Source organism: Lepisosteus oculatus, chromosome 16 (assembly GCF_040954835.1).
Source record: "Lepisosteus oculatus isolate fLepOcu1 chromosome 16, fLepOcu1.hap2, whole genome shotgun sequence".
Classification (NCBI taxonomy): Eukaryota; Metazoa; Chordata; class Actinopteri; order Semionotiformes; family Lepisosteidae; genus Lepisosteus; species Lepisosteus oculatus.
This window is the reverse complement of record NC_090711.1, coordinates 12,882,140-12,905,132: the sequence shown is the minus strand read 5'-3', so window position 1 is coordinate 12,905,132 and position 22,993 is coordinate 12,882,140. Positions and strand designations below refer to the sequence as shown.

General features: G+C 42.3%; 2 protein-coding genes and 1 long non-coding RNA gene across 7 annotated transcripts in view; 1 reads left to right on the top strand and 2 right to left on the bottom strand.

Annotated features, from left to right (window-relative positions):
• Positions 1 to 9,460, bottom strand: ttpal (tocopherol (alpha) transfer protein-like). 3 transcript variants are annotated; one of them, XM_015364726.2, is made up of 5 exons: positions 9,408 to 9,460; positions 6,872 to 7,336; positions 5,399 to 5,592; positions 4,857 to 4,967; positions 1 to 3,020 (listed from the first exon to the last, which is right to left on the bottom strand). In XM_015364726.2, exons 2-5 carry the CDS (start codon positions 7,317 to 7,319, stop codon positions 2,742 to 2,744), a joined length of 1,032 nt encoding a protein of 343 aa, XP_015220212.1. In that variant the 5' UTR covers positions 7,320 to 7,336; positions 9,408 to 9,460; the 3' UTR covers positions 1 to 2,741. The 3 variants fall into 3 exon arrangements, with proteins under 3 accessions (XP_015220212.1, XP_006639464.2, XP_069035556.1); XM_069179455.1 differs by lacking the exon at positions 9,408 to 9,460 and adding an exon at positions 4,064 to 4,176 and having other exon boundaries at positions 2,904 to 3,020; positions 6,872 to 9,401; XM_006639401.3 differs by lacking the exon at positions 9,408 to 9,460 and having other exon boundaries at positions 6,872 to 9,401.
• Positions 9,461 to 11,391: 1,931 nt separating this feature from the next.
• Positions 11,392 to 17,620, top strand: LOC138223324 (uncharacterized). Its single transcript, XR_011181751.1, has 3 exons — positions 11,392 to 11,544; positions 12,163 to 12,353; positions 16,897 to 17,620. It is a non-coding gene; the product is annotated as an uncharacterized lncRNA (long non-coding RNA).
• Positions 17,621 to 18,467: 847 nt separating this feature from the next.
• hnf4a (hepatocyte nuclear factor 4, alpha) overlaps positions 18,468 to 22,993 on the bottom strand; it is a 46,940-nt gene continuing 42,414 nt past the window's right edge. For all 3 annotated transcript variants that reach the window (XM_069179310.1, XM_069179311.1, XM_069179309.1), the window contains exons 9-10: positions 21,034 to 21,156; positions 18,468 to 20,317 (exon numbers count right to left, since the gene is read on the bottom strand). In XM_069179310.1, the coding sequence (XP_069035411.1) occupies positions 20,175 to 20,317; positions 21,034 to 21,156 (266 nt within the window). In that variant the 3' untranslated portion in view covers positions 18,468 to 20,174. The remainder of the gene's footprint in view (positions 20,318 to 21,033; positions 21,157 to 22,993) is intronic.

Genomic DNA, 22,993 nt, shown 5'->3' with positions numbered 1-22,993 from the left:
CTCGGTACCAATTTCTTTATTTTCCACTGCCACAGCAACCTCATCGTTTCATATTATTGCTGCTGTAATTACAATAAAACACAATTGACAGTATTGACATTTCCCCAGCACAACTGAATTTTCATTATTTTCTTACAGGTACACACTTATTCCGAGACAGTGAAATAAAGTGCTATCTACATCTCTGTTAAGAAACAAGCCTTTACCTTGACATCGATAACATGGGTTAGGGCCTCATTCAAGACCTGAAGGAAATCAAAACTGAAAGGATAATACATTGGAGCACATACACTTTCCCTTTATCACTGTTTCCTTTGTAACTTAGTCTCCATATACCCATAAAAAGGCAACAGCATCTGGGTTTTACTTTTAACCTCCTTGTCTCCGAGTACCTTTGTTAGAATATATTTGATTCGCATTTAATTTTCTGTATTGACCAGACTGTAGAAACAATACAACAATTTTCATTAACAGCAGGCCATTTTCCATGTTCTTCTTCTTTAAACTTGTACAGAGATTTTCTGGACACTCCACTCAAAGTGCTTTTCAGGTAATGGGGTCTCCCCTCCATCACCACCAGTGTGCAGCCCCACCTGGATGATGCGATGGCAGCCATAGTGCACCAGTACGCTCAGTACACACCAGCTATCAGTGGGGAGGAGAACAGAGTGATAAAGCCAGTTCAGAGATGGGGATTATTATGGGGCCATGATTAGTAAAGGCTAATGGGAAACTTGGCCAGGACACCAGGGTTACATCCCTACTCTTTTTTTAAAAAGATGCCCTGGTATTTTTAATAACCACGGAGGGTCAACACCTTGGTTATATCTTTCATCTGAAAGACGGCATCTTTTATACAGTATAGTGTCCCCATCACTATACTGGGGCATTAGGACCCACCCAGATGCCATGGTGAGCACTGATCCCACTGACACCTCTTCCAGCAGCAGCCTTAGTTTCCCAGGAGGTTTCCCATCCAGGCACAGGCCAGGCTCCCACCTGCTGAGCTTCAGTGGGGCTGCCAGTGGTGAGTTGCAGGGTGAGACAGCTGCTATTATGTGAGTGACAGTGAGGTCAGAAGATTAGCTGGGTTCCCTAGCCTGAAATCCCACTTAATCCAGTCTCCACATACAAGACCACCCCTGTGTGTTTTCCTGTAGGGAGGATCTGGGCAGGCGAGCACCAGCCATGTGGCTGAGGTACAGCTGAACATATAAGCCTCTTGAGATTGACCTGTCAGTATCAATTTACTGAAGGGTGAACACCATCTACCCCTCTAGAACCAAGCTCGTTGAAAGTAATTTTATAGTGTACATTTATGATTGTGGCAACCCTGCTCTTCCAAACACCTTACTTCACATGGTAGTATCTATGTATAGGTTGTGCTTCCCTAAAGCTTAGCCTCATAGCTTGCATGTAAGATTTTCAACTACTGAGAGCTGACTCAAAGTTGACCCAATTCTGGAAAAATGTCTCATATTCTGTGACCTAGTTAATACAGGTTTGCACAACCTAGTATGCACTGAATAACTTTCCCTTAACTTTCAATTCCAATTCAATTCCTCATGGCGCAATTTCAGGGCAGCTGCCATAGTGACGAGGTCTCATGGAGAACCAGGCCAGCTGTCGCAGCTCTGTACAAAGCAGCATTAATTTGGCAGGACAGCAGCGAAGGAAACTTTTCTACCACATTCATCTCAATAGAAATGTGAGAAATTCCCAATTTGGAAAAAGCACTTATAGAGGAAGTTCTCAATTTTTGGTAAAACAACACCATAGAAAATAACCTGGCAACCACACAATCTTAATTTCTAAAAATCATTAAGAATATTGAACAATCTCACAGCACAATACTGATTAAATCCCCTAATTTAAATACAATTTCATGTTTAACAAAAAAAAACAAGCAATGTTATTATTGCTCTGGGGTAGTGCTGTTCTACGTTAGCAAACACTCACAATATGATATAGGACATGAGCTTTCTAAATGGACTTATTATTACAAAGACTTATGATTCTACATAAATGATTGTATTGAAATAAGCTACAAAATAACATTAGGGACACAGGCATACATTTATCAAAGGAGCATACTGCTATGAGTGAAGCCACACTAAAATCAAGATCACATAAGAAGCATTTTTACTTCAGAACAGAACAGATTTAACTGATTTAACAAATGTTTGGTACACAATACCGGACTTTCAAATCAAAACTCTGCCGTTGAATGACTCGTACCCCAAATATATGAAAACATAAATCAAATTATGTTCCTTCCTTATAACATTCAAAATATGATTCTGGCCGTCATAATAAAATCTAAAAACGGAAGCTGCACAGCTTAGATTTTTCAGTGTTTGGTACTTCCAGCTGTGTGCCATGTTTTTAATTAAAACCTGTACCCTTACTCCAAGCCTTGTAGCATTTGACATTTACGTTACATTTGCACAGCTGCTCATTTGAGTTTCTCGTTAAGATCTGCCCAGCAGCTTCACGAGTAAAGATGAAGTGAACTGAGCAATTTAACTTAAACTGGGGTTTTATTTCAGAAACGAATTTGGAAAAATAGCAAACAAATTGTGCTGCGGTGGCCTTTAGCTTTTATCCATGAAAAACGGTGTGTTATTGGCACTTAAAAACATCGTGGTTAGTCGTGACCCAGCAGCTTGTGTTTCAACTTGAGAACAGTACCCCACGGGTGGTTGGGTCAAGGGTCGTTGGGTCAAGGGTCAGCAATCACGTCAGTAACAGTAATACAACTGGGAGCGGACACCCCTGTAGGAGTCCTCACACTGGGTGCTGGAAAGTTCACCTTCAAAGAGGACTGAGTCAGGGATAGCAAGGCTCTCCAGTGGGTCAGGCTGGCAAAACGCCACTACAAACTCCTCCTCCGAGTCCAACAGTGTTCTGGCCCAGACACTAGAGTCCAGCCGCCCGGATACGCCACCGTACTCTTCCGGCAGGACTGAGCGAGGGATGCTCCGGTGCAGGGAGTTCAGGTCAGACCCATGCAGAATGTACTGGAACAAACAAGCAAATACGTAGTGGAGATGGAGTTTTTCACTTGTCACCACTGCTTTACACAAAAGAACACTACTTTCCACGGTGTTTGATTGTTTTAAAGTTGTTCAAAGTAGCACCAGGATAGTAATAATTCCCAACAGGCAGAATTTCATTTTTTTTTTGTCTCCTACTGGCTCTTAACCTGATGAAGGTGTTCATAAATATATGAAGATGCCAATCAAACTGCGAGACAAAACGGGTGTGGCAAAAGGGAACATTCCTGTTTTTGCCTTAAAAATGAATGGGCTCTCTTTTGAAAAAGAAAAAAAGGGAATACATTCAGCATTGTGGCAAACTGCTTTGAAAGTAGTCCTGTAAGTGTGCTGACCTCTTCACTAGCCTACAGCAAATCTGCTTTTACTCTTTATTCAGCAAGGTTAGCCTCCATATTGCAGGCATTTCCCCAGTTCTGCATGAAGCATAAAAACCCTTTACCTGTGGAAGTAAATATTAAAGACTGTATGCAGTGGTGCTATTTGGTTGTTTTTAAGTTAGTATAGTATTTCCTGGCACAGGCTGTTCTTCATCAGCTCGCAGGAAGCTCGTACTCATTCCAGTCTCTTCATAATTGGGATGTGTGTTATGCTGGGCCTCATTCCAATTTATGTTTCTTTAAAAAGCAAAATTCAGCCATATTTGTTCCTGTTGCTTTAACTCATCATTACAATGAAATGTCATTGTTTCTCGGCATTTACAACTGTAAAATGTAAAGTTCATGACCTTTGAAATACACAGTGCTAGCTGTTTTTGAAGGAATTGTATCCTTTATCTCATTAGCAACTAAAGAGCACACTTTCAGTGTAGGTACCATCAATATTTATCCAGGTACGTCTGAGTACAATGAAACTTTTTAACCCTTAATTATTAAGGGTTTACAATTATAATTATAGAGGTAAACTGTAATTCAACATATACTCATATGAACCCAGAAGCATAGCAATCCTATCTGTGTAAACCAATGCCATGAAGCTACGTGAATCTTCTTATGCTGTGATTCTACCTGAATCTCCTATTCTGAGAGGATTTTACAGGAGAATGTGAAGAAGCAAGTGACCAAGGACGTTCTCTCTCAAACCCAGAGGATGGGAGGAGGGGTTGGGATTCATCCACACCCTGTGGGAATGAGTGAAACAAATTGATCTAGCTGGCCAGGCGTGAAGAATCACACCTATAACCAGGTTCTCAGATTATGGCCCTAATCATCTGCCAAACAGTTTGTAATTAAAAGATCGGTCCTCACTTGATGGCATAACTGGACAGCCCAAACAGGGAAACGCAGGAAAATCGGCAAACAAAGTCAATTGCTTTTGAATTCCATTTAGCCAGAAATACAGAATTCACAGCACAGGTTCCTTTCAATCACAAAACTGTCAAAAATTGCGGTCAGTATGTTTGCAGAAAATGCATAATGTTTTAACAGATGAACGTGTTTATACTTTATATGAACGAAAACACAGGACACAAGTGTCTGCACATCTAAATCCGGGCACTGTTTTTTTTGTGTATTTTTTCCTCCCTCCTAAGTTGGCTTGGGGGGTAATATCTTTGAAGCAGGATAAAAGTCTTCGTCATGCAACGTGGGAGGAAGCGTTCTGCAGCCCTGCTGTTAGCAAACTGAAGACTAACGAAAGAATGATCTGTTCATGCAACTTGGGCAACTGCCAAAGAGATGAGGCAAATGTCATCTTGGGAAGAAAGAAGTCTTAAGTTCACTCTCTAACATGGCTGCACAGAATTAAACCCGTTTAAATGGCAGTTTATAAAGGAGAACAAAAACTTGGCCCGTTACTCACTCTTTCTGCCATCTTCTCCTTGAGAAAAGGCTTTATGATTGCAAAGATCCCCTTGAAAATCCTGGGCTCGTTTATGATGTTGACCGCCTTGATTCTAATGGGAAACCCATCCTATGACACAGGAGAAAACCCGTTAAGAGCCCATATCCCTCTGCTATCGAGACAAACAAAATGACGAATTCATGTGTTCATGCTAGCAAAACTAAGAAAGCTTTGCGGTTTGCTGACAGAACATGACCTAGTCCTTACAGATGTTTCCAGCCTGAAGCATAGATTCAAACCGGGCTCATATCAGAAGCGAAATGAGTTTGGTGTACTGATTCAAGATGTCTAACGTGGACACGTCACAAAACCAGAACACAAACTGTCATACTCGGGCAACCTGTTGTAGAAATGGCTGAACTGAAAAGGCTGTTTGATTCTGGGCCACAAGCAGAACAAGATCTGTCTCAATGAGACGGATTTTAGCAACAATACTTTGCTGATTCTAAGGTTTAATTCAAGTAGTGCCGACAGAAAACGTTCTGTAAGATGTCCCTTACCTGCAGAATGCCCACAACCTTCTTTGCCAAGAAAGGGCCAAGGTTAGAGGCCTGTGACAAGCCGACCCCATTGTAGTCTGTGAGGATCACGATTCCGTTAACCTGCGTCTCTTCTGGCTGAATCAGCTTCTCCAGGGTGAGGTATATGGCTCGGACGTTATCTACAAAAGGGTAGTCACTGGGCTTCCACTTTCCTGTAAAAGAACGCAAAGATCAACATCAGAACACCAGACTTCCGCAACACCCAATCCAGAAAGCAAGCGTATCCTCCGAGTGCCTCTGGAACTGATACAAACTGAGAAATCACATTCTGTCAGGGTCGCCAGGTCTTTGCTCAAAAAAAAAGCTGCTTACAGGACATACAGTACAAAGAAGTATAGTGAAAAAGAAAACTGTTTAAACACTTATATTTCCAAATACAAAGGCACTGCAGTCAGAATATCATCAGAGTATTACTGCTTTATTTAAAAACCTTATTTTACTTAAAGGGGAACTGCAGTCCCCAGTTTCTCAGACCGGCTACTAAATCGCAGTAACAACATCAATTCTAAATTCGTCGATGTTCTAGAAAAAAGGTGCAAAATTTCGAATGTAGCGAAATATCGTGACCTTTCTGGAAGTACTGTAGGGCACTGTGTTGTCGCAAACTGGCATTCGAGTTCCCAAGAATTGCCACGCGACCCTTCCTGCTCACTAGTCTCCAGAATGACTCATGTAATGCAGCAGACCTTTCACTGCAGAAATGTTCCACCGGGAGTTAACAAGAAGCATTTGTCGGCTAAACTGTCTTAAAGTCTGGAGCAGTATTTCTTTTGGATTAAAAGAGATGTATTCACAAGCGTGCTCGTTTACAGTGTAATAGGGCTGCATCACCTCACCGGAAGTTTTGTTGCCTCGTTCTGAATCTCAGAACAAGGTGCTGCGCATACCAGGAAATGTAATGTATTTTGTGATGTAAATTGTAGGTTTTACAAGTTACTGTCTACATTTTACTTTCACTGTGGTTTGAAATGCACTCATCAATGCCGATTCTTTCTAACCATGAAATATAGAGACAGAGGTGCAGTCCCCTTTAAAAGCTGATTTGTTTGAAAGCCGATTGGTGCGCTGCGACTTTTGCGGACTCGTACAGGCTAACAGGGCGGAGCAGTGGCTCTGTGGCTAAGGATCTGCGCCTGTGGCTGCATGGTTGCCGGTTCAAATCCTGCAGCTGGCAGAGGAATCCTGCTCCGTTGGGGCCCTGAGCAAGGCCCTCCACCCCAACTGCTCCAGGGGCGCCGTATGAGTGTCTGACCCTGCGCTCTGACCCCCAGCTTCTCTCCCTGTCTGTGTGTCTCATGGAGAGCGAAAAGACAAATTCCTGATACAAGAAACTGTATATGGCCAATAAAGTGATCTCTCTCTCTCTCCAACAACCTGATTTCCGGGCTCTGCCGGGCTCGTCCGGTTCGACTCTGCGGGGAGAAGACGTACCGGGCTGCAGACACAAGATGAAGCGGCCCTGGGGGTCAGGGCGGGGCAGGACGGTGAGGAAGCCCGAGCCCAGCACGTGCCTCACGGCGGAGGGGCGCAGGTCGCGGAAGACCTCCGGCCACAGCCGGCGGCTGGCGTGGTAGTTGAGCAGCAGCTGCAGCGCCCGGTCGTAGTCGAACTTGCGGGCGCGGAGGAAGCGCAGCAGGAAGGCGTCGTCCAGGCGCGTGCTCAGCCGGGGCTGCTCCTTCAGCACCATGTCCCGCAGGGCCTGCACATCGCGCAGCCGCCACTCCGGCTTCTCCTGCAGCTCCTCCCGGGCCTTGGCCACCAGCTCGGGCGTCAGGGTGCAGCGGTACGCGGCAGGCGGCGGCGGCGGGGGGAATCCGTTCCTGACGCCCGGCGGATCCTCTGAAGGCCCGACATCTGTAAAACCACTGTCTTCTGCCATGGGACACCTGTGTACCGCTGGGGGAGATACAGAGATAGAGGCCTGGCCGCATGCACAATCATCACGAGGGCACATGGACAGCTCTTACAGAAGACAAACACGATGTCTAACCCCGCGCAGCTCTGTAGCATCAGTGCTAAAGTGCATCAGCCCACTTTCTGAAAAGCACTTTTTGATTTTGTTACTAATCAATCAAAGAAAACCAATCCTAATATACATAATGATAACTGCTAATACTTATATAGCGCTTTTCTGGACACTCCACTCAAAGCCCTTTACAGGTAATGGGGACTCTCCTCCACCACCAGCAGTACGCAGCCCCACCTGGGTGATGTGACGGCAGCCATAGTGCGCCAGAACGCCCTCCACACACCAGCTCTCAGTGGGGAGGAGAGCAGAGTGATTTAGCCAGTTCAGAGATGGGGATTATTAGGAGGCCATGATTGGTAAGGGCCAATGGGAAGTTTGGCCAGGACGCCGGGGTTACACCCCTACTCTTTTCAAGAAGCACCCTGGGATTTTTAATGACCACAGAGAGTCAGGACCTCGGTTTTATGTCTCATCCGAAGGACGGCACCTTTTTACAGTATGATGTCCCCCTCACTTTACTGGGGCATTAGGACACACATGGACCCCAGGGTGAGCGCCCCCTGCTGGCGCCACTAACACCTTTTCCAGCAGCAACCTTAGTTTTTCCCAGGAGGTCTCTAACCTAGATACTGATCAGGCTCACACTGCTGAGCTTCACTGGGGCTGTCAGTGATGAGTTGCCGGGTGATATGGCTGCTGACAATACATACTTGTATATTTTTCTGAAATACATAAAATAAAAACTACTTCATTTGCAAATTGCTGTAAAGGCCTCTCAATATGTGGATTGCAGGTGTACATGAGTATGCAAATCACCCCTAGGTTAAAGGAAAAACATTGATTTGTCTTAAACCGTGCATGAATAATGCTCATGTCCCTTGGCTTGGTAAAAATAAGGCACAAAAGACAGAATCCAAAGGAAAAGAATCCTAGATACACAAGGCATCCTGATCTGTTCGCAATCAATGATTCTAAGACTAAAGTTCAGAATTACAGTCACATTCCACTAAATTGATCAGCATGTAGTAGCTACACACTGCACTAGCAGGCAGAGAAGGCTGCTCCCATCTGATTCTAATGGGCTCAGCAAAGAAGCACTTTGCTCTCAAGCCTCATAAGTAGACAACCTCATTCTACTTTCTTGACGTATCCTACCAGATCATTGCTTTATTACTTATTGTCCTTAGACCTTAAGTGCAAAGCAACCCTGGAGTAGATCAGGTGAAGAAGCAACTGAGACATGTTCTTGCTAATGGAAAGATTCCCCTCTCAGCCTCGCGAGCACCTTTTTTTAACCAATTTGAGCGGCATGAGAAGGAATGATAGGAGATATGTTGAGTGCGCACATGCCTGAACAGATATCTCATTGCGCCATTCGTTTCACGCAAGGGTTCCTATATAAAACAAGTGGCCACCCTCATTTAACCATGTGAAAAACGTCACATACTACAAACATCGACAGTACGCTGATACTACAAGCCATGCTCAATATAGATTTAACTGATCCACGACAGCTTGACAGTTGTATTCCTTTATTGCCACGCATAATTTGTTTTTCCCTCAGCATAATGGGTAGCATTAGGACCTAAATTTAGAAAGATGCTCAACACGGTATTCTCAGTACATCATCCTAGCTAGACTCAACAATACAGCTACTTAGAAATGTGATACAAGAAATACTAAGCACACAAGCGGTACCATTCCTTGTGTACACGCTGGTATTGCTACACTTAATTGATATATATAGGTACATACCTATATTTATCTTGCGATTTATTTGTACTGCTGCTACAACATCTTATTCTTGTACAAGTCTTATTCCTGATTTCTTACAAATCTGGATTCGACAGATACAACGTTGCGCAACAGAAACCCTCAGACACAATGTCCCCTCAGTGTAACACCATATGTAAACTGTGCTCCTAAAAATATACAACTTAATCGCGTCATAAACTTAGTGATTCGTGTTTAGAAACAATAAACCCCTAAGCCACTGACCTGAGTCTTTCTCACTTCCGGGTGCTCTGAGCTTCCTCGTTTCCAGCGTTGTGAATGGCCACTCCACGGCACGTGACTGATCACGTCATTATTACTTTAAAAGAGCAATACACCTCCTGCGCGCAGCAGAAATCCATTACTTGAGTGTTGTGGAGTCACTCGCACACTAAACTGAGGGGAATCGGGATAAAATATTGCCTTGAGTGCAAATTGTGTCTTTAATAAAAATCACAAACATGCAACAGACAATGGTGGCATAAAATACCAGAATGGCCCAATTTAGTTACCATTACAGCCCCGTTTAGGAAGGGTCACCTACTGTAAGTCAGAGCTGGCGTGTTTTCTTCTCAATATGTTTACATAGTGTTTTCTCTTCATTTGATCTGGAGTTTTTGATGAATCTCGTCATATTTTAACAAGATCTGTTCTAAGACAAGAAAATTGTGATCCATCCAGCCGAAACGTTGTGTTTTTCTTCTCTTTTCAGCAGGGAATAAACTTGTTCCTTTGCAGCCTACGCACGCTGACGCAGCTACCGACTTGAACTACTTCAGTTATACAGTCTACTTAATATCGTAAAGATGACCGCAAATTGGGCAAATTGTACTAAATAGCCTGGCATTGTATTGTTATCAAAGCTGCTCAAGTTCAGCTTTGCTCTGAAGTCACGGAAAAGCCATAATTTTTAAATGAAAAACGTTTATTTTCCCCGAAATACTGTCGACATTCTCGTGTTTTTCGGTGTTTCTCCTTTTTTAAATCCAAATATTTTATATTGCATACATACGCATTACATTTTGGTGCTATATTAGTAATGGAGGGATGTCAGATCAGGGAAAAGATTGGTAAGGCGCATCCAATCCCAGGATGTTTCTCGAAAAAGAGTAGGGATGTTACCCCTGCGTCCTGGCCAAATTTCCCATTGGCCCTTACCAATCATGGCCTCTTAATGATCCCCCTCTATGAACTGGCTTCATTACTCTGCTCTCCTCCCCACTGACAGCTGGTGTGTGGGGGGCGTTCTGGCGCACTATGGCTGCCGTCGCATTATCCAGGTGGGGCTGCACACTGGTGGTGGTGGAGGAGAGTCCCCATTACCTGTAAAGCGCTTTGAGTGGAGTGTCCAGAAAAGACCTATATAAGTGTAAGCAAGTATTATAATTATTATAACTATTATTACCTGTACCAATGTGAAAGGGACTTTCCTTATTAAAAACAAGATGTAGCCGCCGTGACCATACGAAATCATCGGCAAACGGCGCCACCCGCTGGTGATATAACTTGGGCTGATTCGAGATTCAGATATGAAAAGTTGTGTTCTTACTGTGCTGTTTGACACCAAATGTATTTTTTATTCACGAGATAGCGAATCGGGAGCATTTTGTCTTTCCACGAGTTTGCCTGACGATGTATTACAATGCTTTATACAATTTATAATATTTTATTGAATGTATAGTAATAATCTGTTCTTCGTTGTTATAATCTTTACGTCAAGTGTAATTCATGGGAGGGAGCGATTTCAGTGTTTGTAAAGGCGACAGGCCTCTGTTTTCAATTCTGTGACAAATTAGTTAAAATAGTATTTCAGTTTGTGCCCTAACATGACGCAACTGTTACCTTACTTTATTGTTTTGTTGCTTCGAATTCTTTGTTTCCTTACTCAGTTTTATTTTAAAATATTTTATATTCCTTTGCTTCGTTCTATTTCTCAGTTTTGTCCTTTACCTAAACTATTAACTATAGTATAGAGAGGCGCACGGAATGCAGTCTTTGTAATAACAATAATTGCTTACACTTATACTGTATAGCGCTTTTCAGGACACTCCACTCAAAGCCCTTTACAGCTAATGGGGATCCCCTGCAGCCCCACCTGGATGATGCGACGGCAGCCACAGTGCTCCAGTACACTCACCACACACCAGCTCTCAGTGGGGAGGAGAGCAGAGTGATGAAGCCAGTTCAGAGATGGAAATTATTAGGAGACCATGATTGGTAAAGGCCAATGAGAAATTTGGTATCTCCTAATCAGTGAGCTTTTGCAACAACTTTAACAGCGCTGTGGCCTTATTGTAGAAGCGATGAGGGTCAGATGAAGGAGAAGAAGCGTTTAACCAGAAATGGGAATTATACTATTTACGTAAGTTTTTTACTGTAGTACGTATAATTGACTAATGTGCAGTATTTTGTCAGATAAAGATTTAGCATGATCCTAATTAGTTGAATTAGGGGAAAATCTGGATGTTTCATTACGTCCTTACAGAAATACAATTCTGTCGAAATAGCTCTATAACATTCGTTTACTAGATAAACTAAAACTGACGTGTATGCATTACTGCGATCGCGAGTCTCATGGGAAGCTGTAATTATAAAACTTCGTCGCTAGGAGGCGCAGCGAGGTTTTGGAATCAACACAGGTACTGTATAATGCATTTGCAAGACATCAACGCCATTACATCAAATAGATTATTACACTTCTAATAATCGCTGGGCCTCGGCCATCGCTGCGTGTTAACCAGCGTCTGATACATTGAACAGTTTTATATACAGTAATCAGAGCCTTATACTGCATTTAGTGTCATACATACATTTGCAACGTGATGTTAATGTTCTATGTAAATTGCGAGTAATATTCTTTATTGAACTCTTGTTTGAATTAATTTTGAAAAAATGGGCAGCAACACCTTTTCCAATGCTTTTCACAGTTCTGAGTGAGAAATATTTGATCACTAACTCCACCCTTATGTAACGCATACAGCCTCCATTGCTTGCGAGAGCTGGCTTACCAGCGCGGTGACGTCACCGCCCTTCCCTGTGGATAACAGAGACCGCAGCTGCCGGGCTGACGGGAGATTTCCCTTTGGCTCAAGAGGCTGGGTCCCTGCTGAGTGATGTCGGAGGCCTGGGTCTGAGGCCCTGATGGTGGGGGGCTGACCTGAGGTGGCAGTGGTGAGTGTTACACTTAAATATGCAGAGTGGTGTTATTCATCCATACATTTTATCCAGTTCAGGGCTGCAGAGGAGTCAGAGTCTATCCTGGCAAGGAATGGGCACAAGGCACACACAGCCTGGATGGGACCTCAGACAGGGAACACAGAAACACAAACACATACATATTCACACCAGGGCCAATTTCCCTAAAAGCCATTTAACCAAGCAGTGTATCTTTGGACTCAAGCAGGGCTGCTTGAGGAAACCCTCCTGAACTCAGGGAGAACATATAGAGTCCATGCTGACAGCACCCAAGGAACTGAACCCAGGGCTGTGCTGTCATCCATGTTTCCTAAACGCCAATGAAGGCCAGGCGGTTCAGGGACCTTCATTGGTACAGTATTTAGGAAACATGGACACTGACCCCCTCGGCAAGAGTTTTATGGTTCAGGTTTGGGACTCTAGCACGTTTTTTAACTGCAATGTCGAAATGAGAGGTTACTATTATTAATTCATGTACTGAAAGCAATGTGTACAGCGGACCACTAGCAAGACTCAGGGGTATAACAGCAGTCTGCCACCAGGGACATGAACTCACAAACTTTTGACTACCACCGCTGGTGGTCCTGAAGTAACAGCAGTCGATAGTTTCCCTCCCAGTCGCCGTCTTTAAGTAGAGAAAATCATTTCTGAGATAACTAGGATAATATTATACTAACGGGAGTAGTTTTATGTTTATAATCACATTTATAACTATAACGTTTGCTGTAGTTTCTTTACACATTTATGAATGCATCAATGAATATCAAATTCAAGAGCAACAGTTTTTATCAGTCAGGCCTGAACACAACATAGGTATCATTCTCAGGTTTCAATGCTCATATACTTTGCTATGCAAAAGACATTTATTTAACCCAATGATTCTTCATGCAGTTGCGTTAACAGGAGGCTTTTCCATTTTGTTTTATCTTTACTTTTAATAATAGTTGTGTTTTCTGGTACAAAAAGTGGCTAAAGCAGGAACTATATCTCTGCTGTATATATCCAGCACTACAATGATACTACTGAACCACATTGTGGAAGGTATTAGATTAATTGCTGGGATCTGTTAATTCTGCCTTTGACGAAGGCTATAGTAAGACCGAATAAAAGTGATTGGCTTTAACAGCTGCAGCAACTAATTTCCTTCTACAAGGTGTTAAGGATTAAAGTAATCACATCTAATGGGATGGCTAACCCTCAATGTGTGAAACTAGCTTTTGTCACATGAGGAAGTACAGGACAAACACTCACAAACAGATCATAAAACTAGACAAACATTCAAAGTGTGAAGAAACTTCTTTCTGAGCTTGTGTACTGTATATAAGAGCTGGGAAATCCTTGTAGTTTGTCTGTTCTGTGGGGCAGACCCAGCGGACATTACTGTCCTTATTGAGCTCAATAAACCAGTGGCCTTTTACTGTAGGTTTTAGCGCCGTGAGGGCGACAAATTATTTTAATGAGGAGAAACTCCTGACAAGGAATTAATCATATTCAATTAGTAAATAAGATGTATTGGTTACTACAACACTTCGTGCTGTTCCCCACTTCATAGGCTGTTCATGTATAGGTTACATTCAGTGACATTTTTGACATTTCTGAACAAAAGATTGCTAAATGTCAACCTTATTGCCTTTTCACCCAAAATAAACTGTATTCATAAAACAGAAGGTTGTTACAATATGAGAAAACACTTTTGGAGATTAAATTGATGGTGTTCCTAATCATAACATATATTCTATTCCCTGATTGTGTCTGAAACACCTCAGGCTTTTGTACAGCAGCAATTTCAGAAAAGAAGGAAAGCATTTGCAAAAAATATCAAACCTCAGTGATCTATTATATTATTTATAATTAGAGAGTTTAAAGTAATCTGATGGCCTGCTATCGGTATCTGTAAATCAGGAATAGAGTTCAAAGTATTGGAATATAGCCCAGCTTCAAGGAATCATCCATCTACAAAGCTCAGTCAATGAGGTTCATACAGCATGTGCTGTATTTTGGAATCTGTTCTAAAAACATTTTGTGATTTTGTTTACTTAACTTGTTTAAAAGTTTATTAAAACAAATAGTAAAAAAAACACATCCTCAAATGCAGTAAATGTCAAGACTTTGGTGCTTGCTCCTACTGTACCAGACTTTTAATTATTTTATGGCATGTTTTATCAGCCTACATTGTACACCCTAGCATTAAAAAAATTCCTGACAAAGCAGTGCCACGTAGTCTTCTAAACTTTTATGATCCTCTTTTTACTCAGCCATTCTTTTATAGTCTGATCCGAGCTTGGAATTTAAGACAGTGTGTTAATTCCGTCGTGCTTGAGGGTTCCTGTACTTCACATACAAATGTTTAAGACACTGGCATACAGATCCATTACAAAGAGTTAGATTTAACAGAACATCCCGATGACAGTAAAAACATACTGTACTACCAAACCTTACTATGCTTAACCACGAGGTGTAAAAGGAATTAAAAGGCAAGCCATGCATATCTGTTTTTTTTTGCCATTTGTCCCAGTTTTTATTACAGAGTGCACTTCTTTTTCAAAGGTCTTGGAACTATGCAAAGTAAAGTTGGCTTGTGCCTAGAAATGGAAAAAAAAAACATAATGGAAGTATATACAGTATGGTTATAAATCAAGGAAGAGGCTGATCTTCGTTAACTGCTAAAGATCCCAACAAGTCTTGGATGATCAAGACTACATATTGTACTTTCAGAAACATAGGTTTCCCTCCACAGCATGTTGTTCTTCTCCTTCCGAAGGAATAAAGGAGAGAATTTGGCAAGGATGGAATTCGGTACTCCCATCACATTTTCATATTTCCTCCTGAAGTCTTTTGTTCCTAGAAGATAATTGTCACAATCTGCCCTGAGAAAAAAGGGACTGAACATATTGGGGTCAATCCTTCTACAAACATATGATGTCGCAAAAGTCTTGGAGCCCCCTTTCTCCCTGTGTCACTGTGTATCCCCTTGACCTCTAACCCTCACGCCATTGGGATTTGTAAAGAATACAACAGAATAATACAAAATCAAAATGGTTTCTTACAGTCCCAGGGGGGTAAAGACATTGGGATGTCTGTTATTCTAAGCCCTAACATAGGACATTGTATGAGACTTCGGATAAGACTAGACTGCTCTAGAGCTCAGAGGCAGAATGTAAAGCTTGCAGGGCTTTTGTCAGATAACAAAGGTGGAGCTCTAAAAGTATTTGAAATATTTACCAGTATCCCATGGCTGTCTGTATAACCCAGCTGTGCTCACACTAAATGGTAAATGCTTGCAGACACTGAAATGCTTTAACATAGTGATCATTGCTGGGAGTCTTGAAATCTGGTTTTCCTGAACCCTTCCTAAGAAACTCCAGAAATTTAATTCACATGCAGAGCCAAGAAAGGAAATAGAATGTCAGTATTTTTATCTTCCATTAACTTTCCAACTTCAAGGTCAGGACACGTGAAAATGAATGGAAGAGGACTCAATGGATAACCTGTTCTGGAGAATAGCCATTTGTGTGCAATACATATATACTGTATATATAAACAAATTATAATATTAACCATAAGTGAACAACGAAATGTGATTTGAGCAAGAAAAGAGCTGACTGTTGTTTGAAAATCCAGCTTTTCAGTAACTCTTCTGTACAAGCCCTGATCATACAGAAAAGTAACCTTTAACAGCAGTTTTCTGATGCCTGATCCCTGGTCAGAGACCTTTCTGGGAGTACACAATTCGGAAAAAGTCTATCTAAAAGAAAAGGCAAAAACAGAAGTTCCAGGTGAGATCTGTTAATGTTGTCTTCCCTAGTCTGCTGTGTCTTTTGTGAAAGCTGTTCATTTTAAACCTTCAGAATGTTGGCTTTATACAAATGCCACCATTTTTTTAAAACCTATTATTGATTAAACAGATTTTTTTGACACTCCACAAAATATAGCACACCAAAGTACCTGGGATACTATGAACCTAAAGAGGGGCCTATGTTCTGCTAGCAAAGTGTGTTAAGCTCTTTAACACCACATTGTCCCAACTACCTTTGGAGCACCTTCCACTGCTGTAAATGTAAAACATCCAAACAACAACAGGTCAAGTGCGAAATCAAAATCTCATCACATCTGGGGACACTTAATGGCAGTACCAACCTATGCAACTCATTAAGGGATCAAGGGGTTTAAAGGGAAAAACATAGATCTTGTGTGTTTCAGCAGTTTTATTATGCTGCTAACAGATTAATTTAGTTTACGTTTTAAGGTGGAGTTTAAAAATTTACGATCTCCAGCCAGCCTTCCAGTTTTAAGGAATAACACTGGCAAGTATCCGTTCATCTTTAAACAGTACAGGGCCACATGGGAGCTGGAATCTATCCCAGAAAGCAACAGGTACAAGCAAGGATACACCCTGGACAGGACACCAGTCCATTGCAGGGCACACACAAACACACACTCACACGTACAGTACTCACCAGGGCCAGTTTTTCCAGAAGTTCCAGTTTTTTCCAATCAATGTGTCTTTGGATTTTTGGAGGAACCTGGAGCACCCAGAGGAAACCCACATGAACATCAGAGGACATGCATGCCAGCCATATCACCCTGCAACTTACCACTGGCAGCCCACTGAAGCTCAGCAGGTGTGAGTCTGGTCAGTACCTGGATGGGAGACCTCCTGGGAAAAACTAAGGTTGCTGCTGGAAGAGTTGTTAGTGGGGCCAGCAGGGGGCGCTCACCCTGCAGCCCATGTGGGTCCTAATGCCCCAGTATAATGACGGGGACACTATACTGTAAAAAAGGCACCTTCCTTCGTATGCGATGTAAAACTGAGGTCCTGACTCTCTGTGATCATAAGAAATCCCAGGGCGTTTCTTAAAAAGAGTAGGGGTGTTACCCCAGGGTCCTGGCCAAATTTCCCATTGGCCTTTACCAATCATGGCCTGTTAATAATCCCCATCTCTGAACTGTCTTCATCACTCTGTTCTCCTCCCCACTGAGAGCTGGTGTGTGGTGAGCGTACTTGTGCATCATCCAGGTGGGGCTACACACTGGTGGTGGTGGAGGGGATCCCCATTAGCTATAAAGTGCTTTGAGTGAAGTGTCCAGAAAAGCACTACATAGGGGTAAAATCCTGACTCCTTGCAGTTAGCACCCCAGGTCAAAAACTGAACCCAGGGCTCGAGCTCTGCAAAGCAGCAACGCTAACCAGCCTGTGAGTGCCATGTCAGCAAAAATAAAACGGTGCATAAGATAAAGGATAAGAGGTATTTTCTGATTTTCTTTTTAAGCAAATGGTGCACAGTCTGCTACATACTGCTTTGTTGGGGTTAATTGTGCTTCTTGGGGTTAAACTGCTTACAGAATATCTTAGACTTTGCTGGACACCCAATATTGACACAGCAAACAGTGGTTGCACAAAACTCTGTGGAGAAGATAAGGGGCTGAAGCCTCCAAAAGCACACGAACATCTGCCATCATGGAGGACTCAGGCCAGGTGGACATTTCGGCACGGTTATATTCCCGTTTCTGAACACGCTGTTCCGAGTCTCCGAAATCCTTCTTTTGCACTTGGCTACAACCTCCAAACACTTGCCAGAAATGAATAAAACATGTCCATCTTCTAAAATTGGGGAATTGAGAATCCTTATGTTAATTTCCTTAAAGTTCTTGAATGTTCCTAAAACATAATGTCAGCTTACACACACACCAGCTTGGAATGCACTGCCATAAGTATTGAGTTTTTACTTTTTTTTGGGGGGGGTGGAATATACATGTTTTGTTCAGTGGGACACCAGCAAAACAATGAAATAGATAGCCAAAAGCATCAGGGAGTGTGTGTGTCTCAGCCCCTTCATTGCAAATTCACTTTTTTCCCATCTGGGAGAGGCCTCTGTGCTCCCAGGTGTAAAACCAACAGGCTCAGGAAATCTTTCATTCAAAAGCAACTACTTTGTCTCTCGTTTCTTTTCTCCTGTAACACTACTGTATTCTCTTCCCTATTGGAGATGCGTATTTGTCATTGTGTTGTGTTTGACTGTGCCGTAAAATATAATTCCCCAAGGGGACAATACAGCTTGAATTGAAATAAAAACCAGAGGCAGAGGCAAATAAAAAACAAATTGACATTTAATTCATTGGAAGTTAAAACACCACCACTCCTCCCTGTGAAGGCAGTGCTCTGTTTCCGTCTAAGGCACTTTCCATTAACAATACAGCAAATACAAAAGATGCAGAAAGTAAAGCACTCTACGTACAAACACAGAATTGTCAATTACACATTTAAATGTCCATCCTTTACATAACTACAAGCAGGAATTAATGCTTTTGATTTAATTTTGGAGGAACAATGATTACCCTGATATCAATTAATTACATTCTCTAGGACTGTAGAGAGGATAGATTTTCTGTGAAACATCTACATATCCCCTATTCCAAATGGATAATAGTTGTTGTCCTAGCTCCACCCCTCTCAGTATTCTGTGTTCTGTTAGTGTTAGTTGCATTGGAAGTCACATGGCGTATGTCAGAACAGGGACTGAATCTTCAAGGTTTCGTTACTGGTATAATATTCCTGGCAGTTACAGCTCTGGGCCAAATGAAAGAGTGTAATGTGAGCAACAGATGCAGGTTATTTTTCAGAATCCCAACAGATGCTGGTTTAGGTATTCACCAAAGTGATTCAAAAACAGGAACTTCAACTCACAACAAAAACAGCTACTCTTCCAAACTGAAATATTTCTTTTTGTGTGCGTCTGCCAGAACCCAAAAGAAAACAACATCCTTAATACAACAATGAAAGTAAACAGCACCGGAAAAAAAAAATAAAACAAAACAAAATAGGCAATTCTCCAACAGTAGAATATAATACAATGTATTTGTCTATGGTAAATATGTATTATTTACCAAACTGATGTTTAAAAGAAAAGTATTTGTTTAAAAACAACGAATTGCAAAGGTGCAAATCTCTTTTCTCAGAATTCACATTTTGTCTCACAACAGACAAACAGCTTATGGAAAACGAAATAAAGAAGCATTTTGGATGTTTAGTCAATTAAACCATTAACTCCTTTAAATTAAAGGTTCAAACAAGGTTATGATGTCCATCACACACATCTGCAGTAACATTGGTTTAGTATGAAGACGCATTAGTTCAAACTCATCTCACGACTGCGGGAAGAATAAACAAACGTCTGAATTGGCCTAAAAAGTATTACCACATTCACCGTAGAAATGTACGGCATCAATTGTATACTATACTGTATTCAAGAGAGCAGGTTTGTAGCCAAGGTAAACTTGCCTAGTTGTATGACATTCAGTTCTATGTTTTACTCCTGAGTTTATATTTAGCAAACAGTTACCGACTAAGTAAATAAAACTGAAAAGTTTAAACCTACAAAGAGCTCTTTGCCCTACACCCCTTCCATTTTAACTTCCACCTGCGTTCAGCTGAATCTTGCCCAGACCAGTAGCAAGCAAAACATTTTTGAAAAAAAAAACTCGCAGCTGTTGTCTCCTTAATTCCTACATGTACACTCGGAGGTTTGCGATGATTTGGGTGTTTAGTAAAAGAAAAAAAAAATCTAATAGACTTCCAAGTCTGGCCTTTGTAGCTGTTAACATCTTACATACTACCTTTGCAGAACAAACACATAAATACTCTTTTATTTTCTTACCCCAAGCTCTGTACAATATATATCTATGCCATAAATTATTTATACAGCTTTCTGCTGTGCCTCCGTTAGAAAAAAAGGTTTGCTATTCATTTCATGAATGGGGAGCTGTCCCATTCCCCCTCCCCCCTTCACTCTCTGCTCATCAGATCGCCTCTTGCTTGGTTATGGTGGGCTGAGGAATGGAGGTGGGCTGTTTGGATACGGTGGCTATGACCCCCTGGGCCAGTTTGTACTGATCCGAGCTGGACCCAGCAGGCGGAGAAGGAAGTGGAGTTTCTGGAGTAGCTACAGGGAGAAGGCAAGAAAGAGGCAGGTTAGAGTACGCAGAAGGAAATGCTAATTTCCGAATGGGAAACTGCACTACAATGGGTTCCCTGAAATCGCAGTGGCATTACCTACTGTGCCCACTACGCCTCCATGCCCCTTGGTATAAACCTCATTGTTTTGCACGAGCCTCCATGTCAAGTCCCAATCTATTCAAAAAGCCCACAAAACTGGGTCCATAACATATTACAGATTCACATACAGTACATTACCATCCAAGCACTTACAGTGGCTAGAATGGTCGCTGATACTTTACAGATCTGCAAGAGCAAAAGATCTGTAAAGTCCAAAGATAACTTTAAATGCAGTCCGTCTCGCGTTGTTTTCCTACCGATTTCTGGCATCGTCCAGCCGCTATGAATTCGCATTCATCTCGACTCAAAAAACATTGCAAAGTCATCTGACTGAAATGCGCAACCCACATTTGGCCACTAGTTCGATTTCAAAAGGCTCTTCCCAAGGTTAAGAATAGCAGCATTTTGGCTTTGACAAAATAAGCCCAGTGAATCTTCCCAAAGCAGAAAGACGGTCAGTATTTCAGGACTCCATCAGCACTCCATGCTCGTGTTCATATTGAGCGAATCCGTATCTGTAAGCAGATCTGTTTTTAAGGAAAGTTACAGGTGCCCAGAAGATCTCCCCCCTCCCCCCATGTTAGGCTTGCTGGAGGCACTTACAGATCTGGCCGTTGTGAATGGGAGTTGGCATGTTGCTGGCCACGATGACATTGTTGCTGAGGTGCTCTTGGACCAGGTGGGGATGCAATGTGTGGGGTGCGTGAGGCGCCTCGTTTGCAGAACCTGAGGTCAAAGGAACACCAGCTTTAAAATCAGCAGATGATTACCTAGACCAGCAAACCGTAGCTGGAGACGAGCGACTTCAGTCATCACATTGACATGTACTTTGTGAAACACAATGGTAAAAAAAAAATGGTTTTGCTTTCTACACTTTCTTTCTAGCGGAAGGGTACAGTGAATTACACAATCATCGTGTAATAATGTTTGTCACGTTAATCAATATTGTGCGTCAGCCACTGCCCATAGATTGAAAACAAGACACTGTGCCCGCATAACGAAATAGAAGCCTTTAGAAGCAACATTCAATATGCCCCTTTAACAGCTTTGCAGTCACAACTTATGTCATCGGCTTATGTTTTATGTCTTCTCATTTTTTTGGTTCATTGGGAAAAACATGGAAGTATTTTTAAGAAGTGAAATACTTTTTGCCAAAAAAGTCTGACATTTTCAGACTTATCACACCATTCCTAGACTGTACATGAAGGTCTGAATTCAGTAGATGTTCTAGAAAATGCTCATTTACCATTAGACTTATTTATTTATCCCAATTTAAATCAGCAGTTTCCTCTTTATATAATAATGGGTATATCTGGGTTCTGGTTGGAGTACTAGAAGATTTTTAAATATTGATATTGAATGTCATTATATTATCTTCGGATATAACACACAGAGTGTTTGTCTCATCTAGAGGTTTTGCCAGAGTGGCACAGTCAAGTTTATTAGGTTTAATCACAGATTGCAGTTTATCCCGGAGAGATCAGTGCAGTTACGTTAGATGGGCGCACAAGAAGTGTGCATGAATCATACATTACACGTGACACTCTCAAGCACACACTACTGTTATCACGGGGTCTGAGATATGGCAACCCCTAGAATGAACTAGGTGAAGGCCACTGCAAAGGTGTTTAGACTGTTCTCAAATCCCTCTGAACAGCACTGGCTTTCAGTGGGTTGGATCAAGGCTTTGACCTGACGTTAAAAAAGCCTGACCTGCCAAAGCACTCAGCCAGTGAACTCTTTCATTTGTTTAAGCCCATTCATTAACCGGACGCCCTCTGCTTCTAGGGCGGCTCACAGTGTAAAGCAGGCCCAGCCTGTGGCCTTCTCCATACAAGCACATGGACACACTGATGTTTAGAGACGGGCCTCAGACTTCTGCTGAGACCACAATTCATTTCTGTTTGCTCTCACAAACGAAGAACTACTTTGAGATGTTATCTTGATGAAGTGTCTCTCAGCCCTCCATTCAAAATCCCAGTTTCTCATCTCTTCACGGAGAGAAAATAAGATAGTTTCCCCACTACAGAGCTTGAACAGCACACTGAAACAGGCAGTGATTTCTCATGCTGAATCATCACTGATGGGTTGTGTCCGACGATGGCGGTTGTACTTTGTGCAGCTCATCTGTTTGGAAGATGAGCTGTACGAAGAAACCTGTGCAGGGGAGCCCCAGTGCAACGGCTCTCCCACTCCCTCGACCTCAGAAGCCTGGGTTCAGCAGTACGAGTAGTCCTCATGACTGGAGACTTCCTTGGTTGCAGAGGATGGCCATGATGCCTTTCTGTGCCTTGTCAAGCCCTTCACTTTCCACAGAGCATTGCAACAGTATAGTGTCCCATCACTATAATGGGGCATTAGGACCCACACAGACCGCAGGGTGAGCACCCCCTGCTGGCCCCACTAGCACCCCCTCCAGCAGCAACCTTAGTTTTTCCCAGGAGGTCTCCCCTCCAGGTACTGACCAGGCTCACATCTGCTGAGCTTCAGTGGGTTGCCAGTTGTGAGCTGCAGGGCGATATGGCTGCTTGAATCACCACTATATCCTGTAACAGGAATCTCT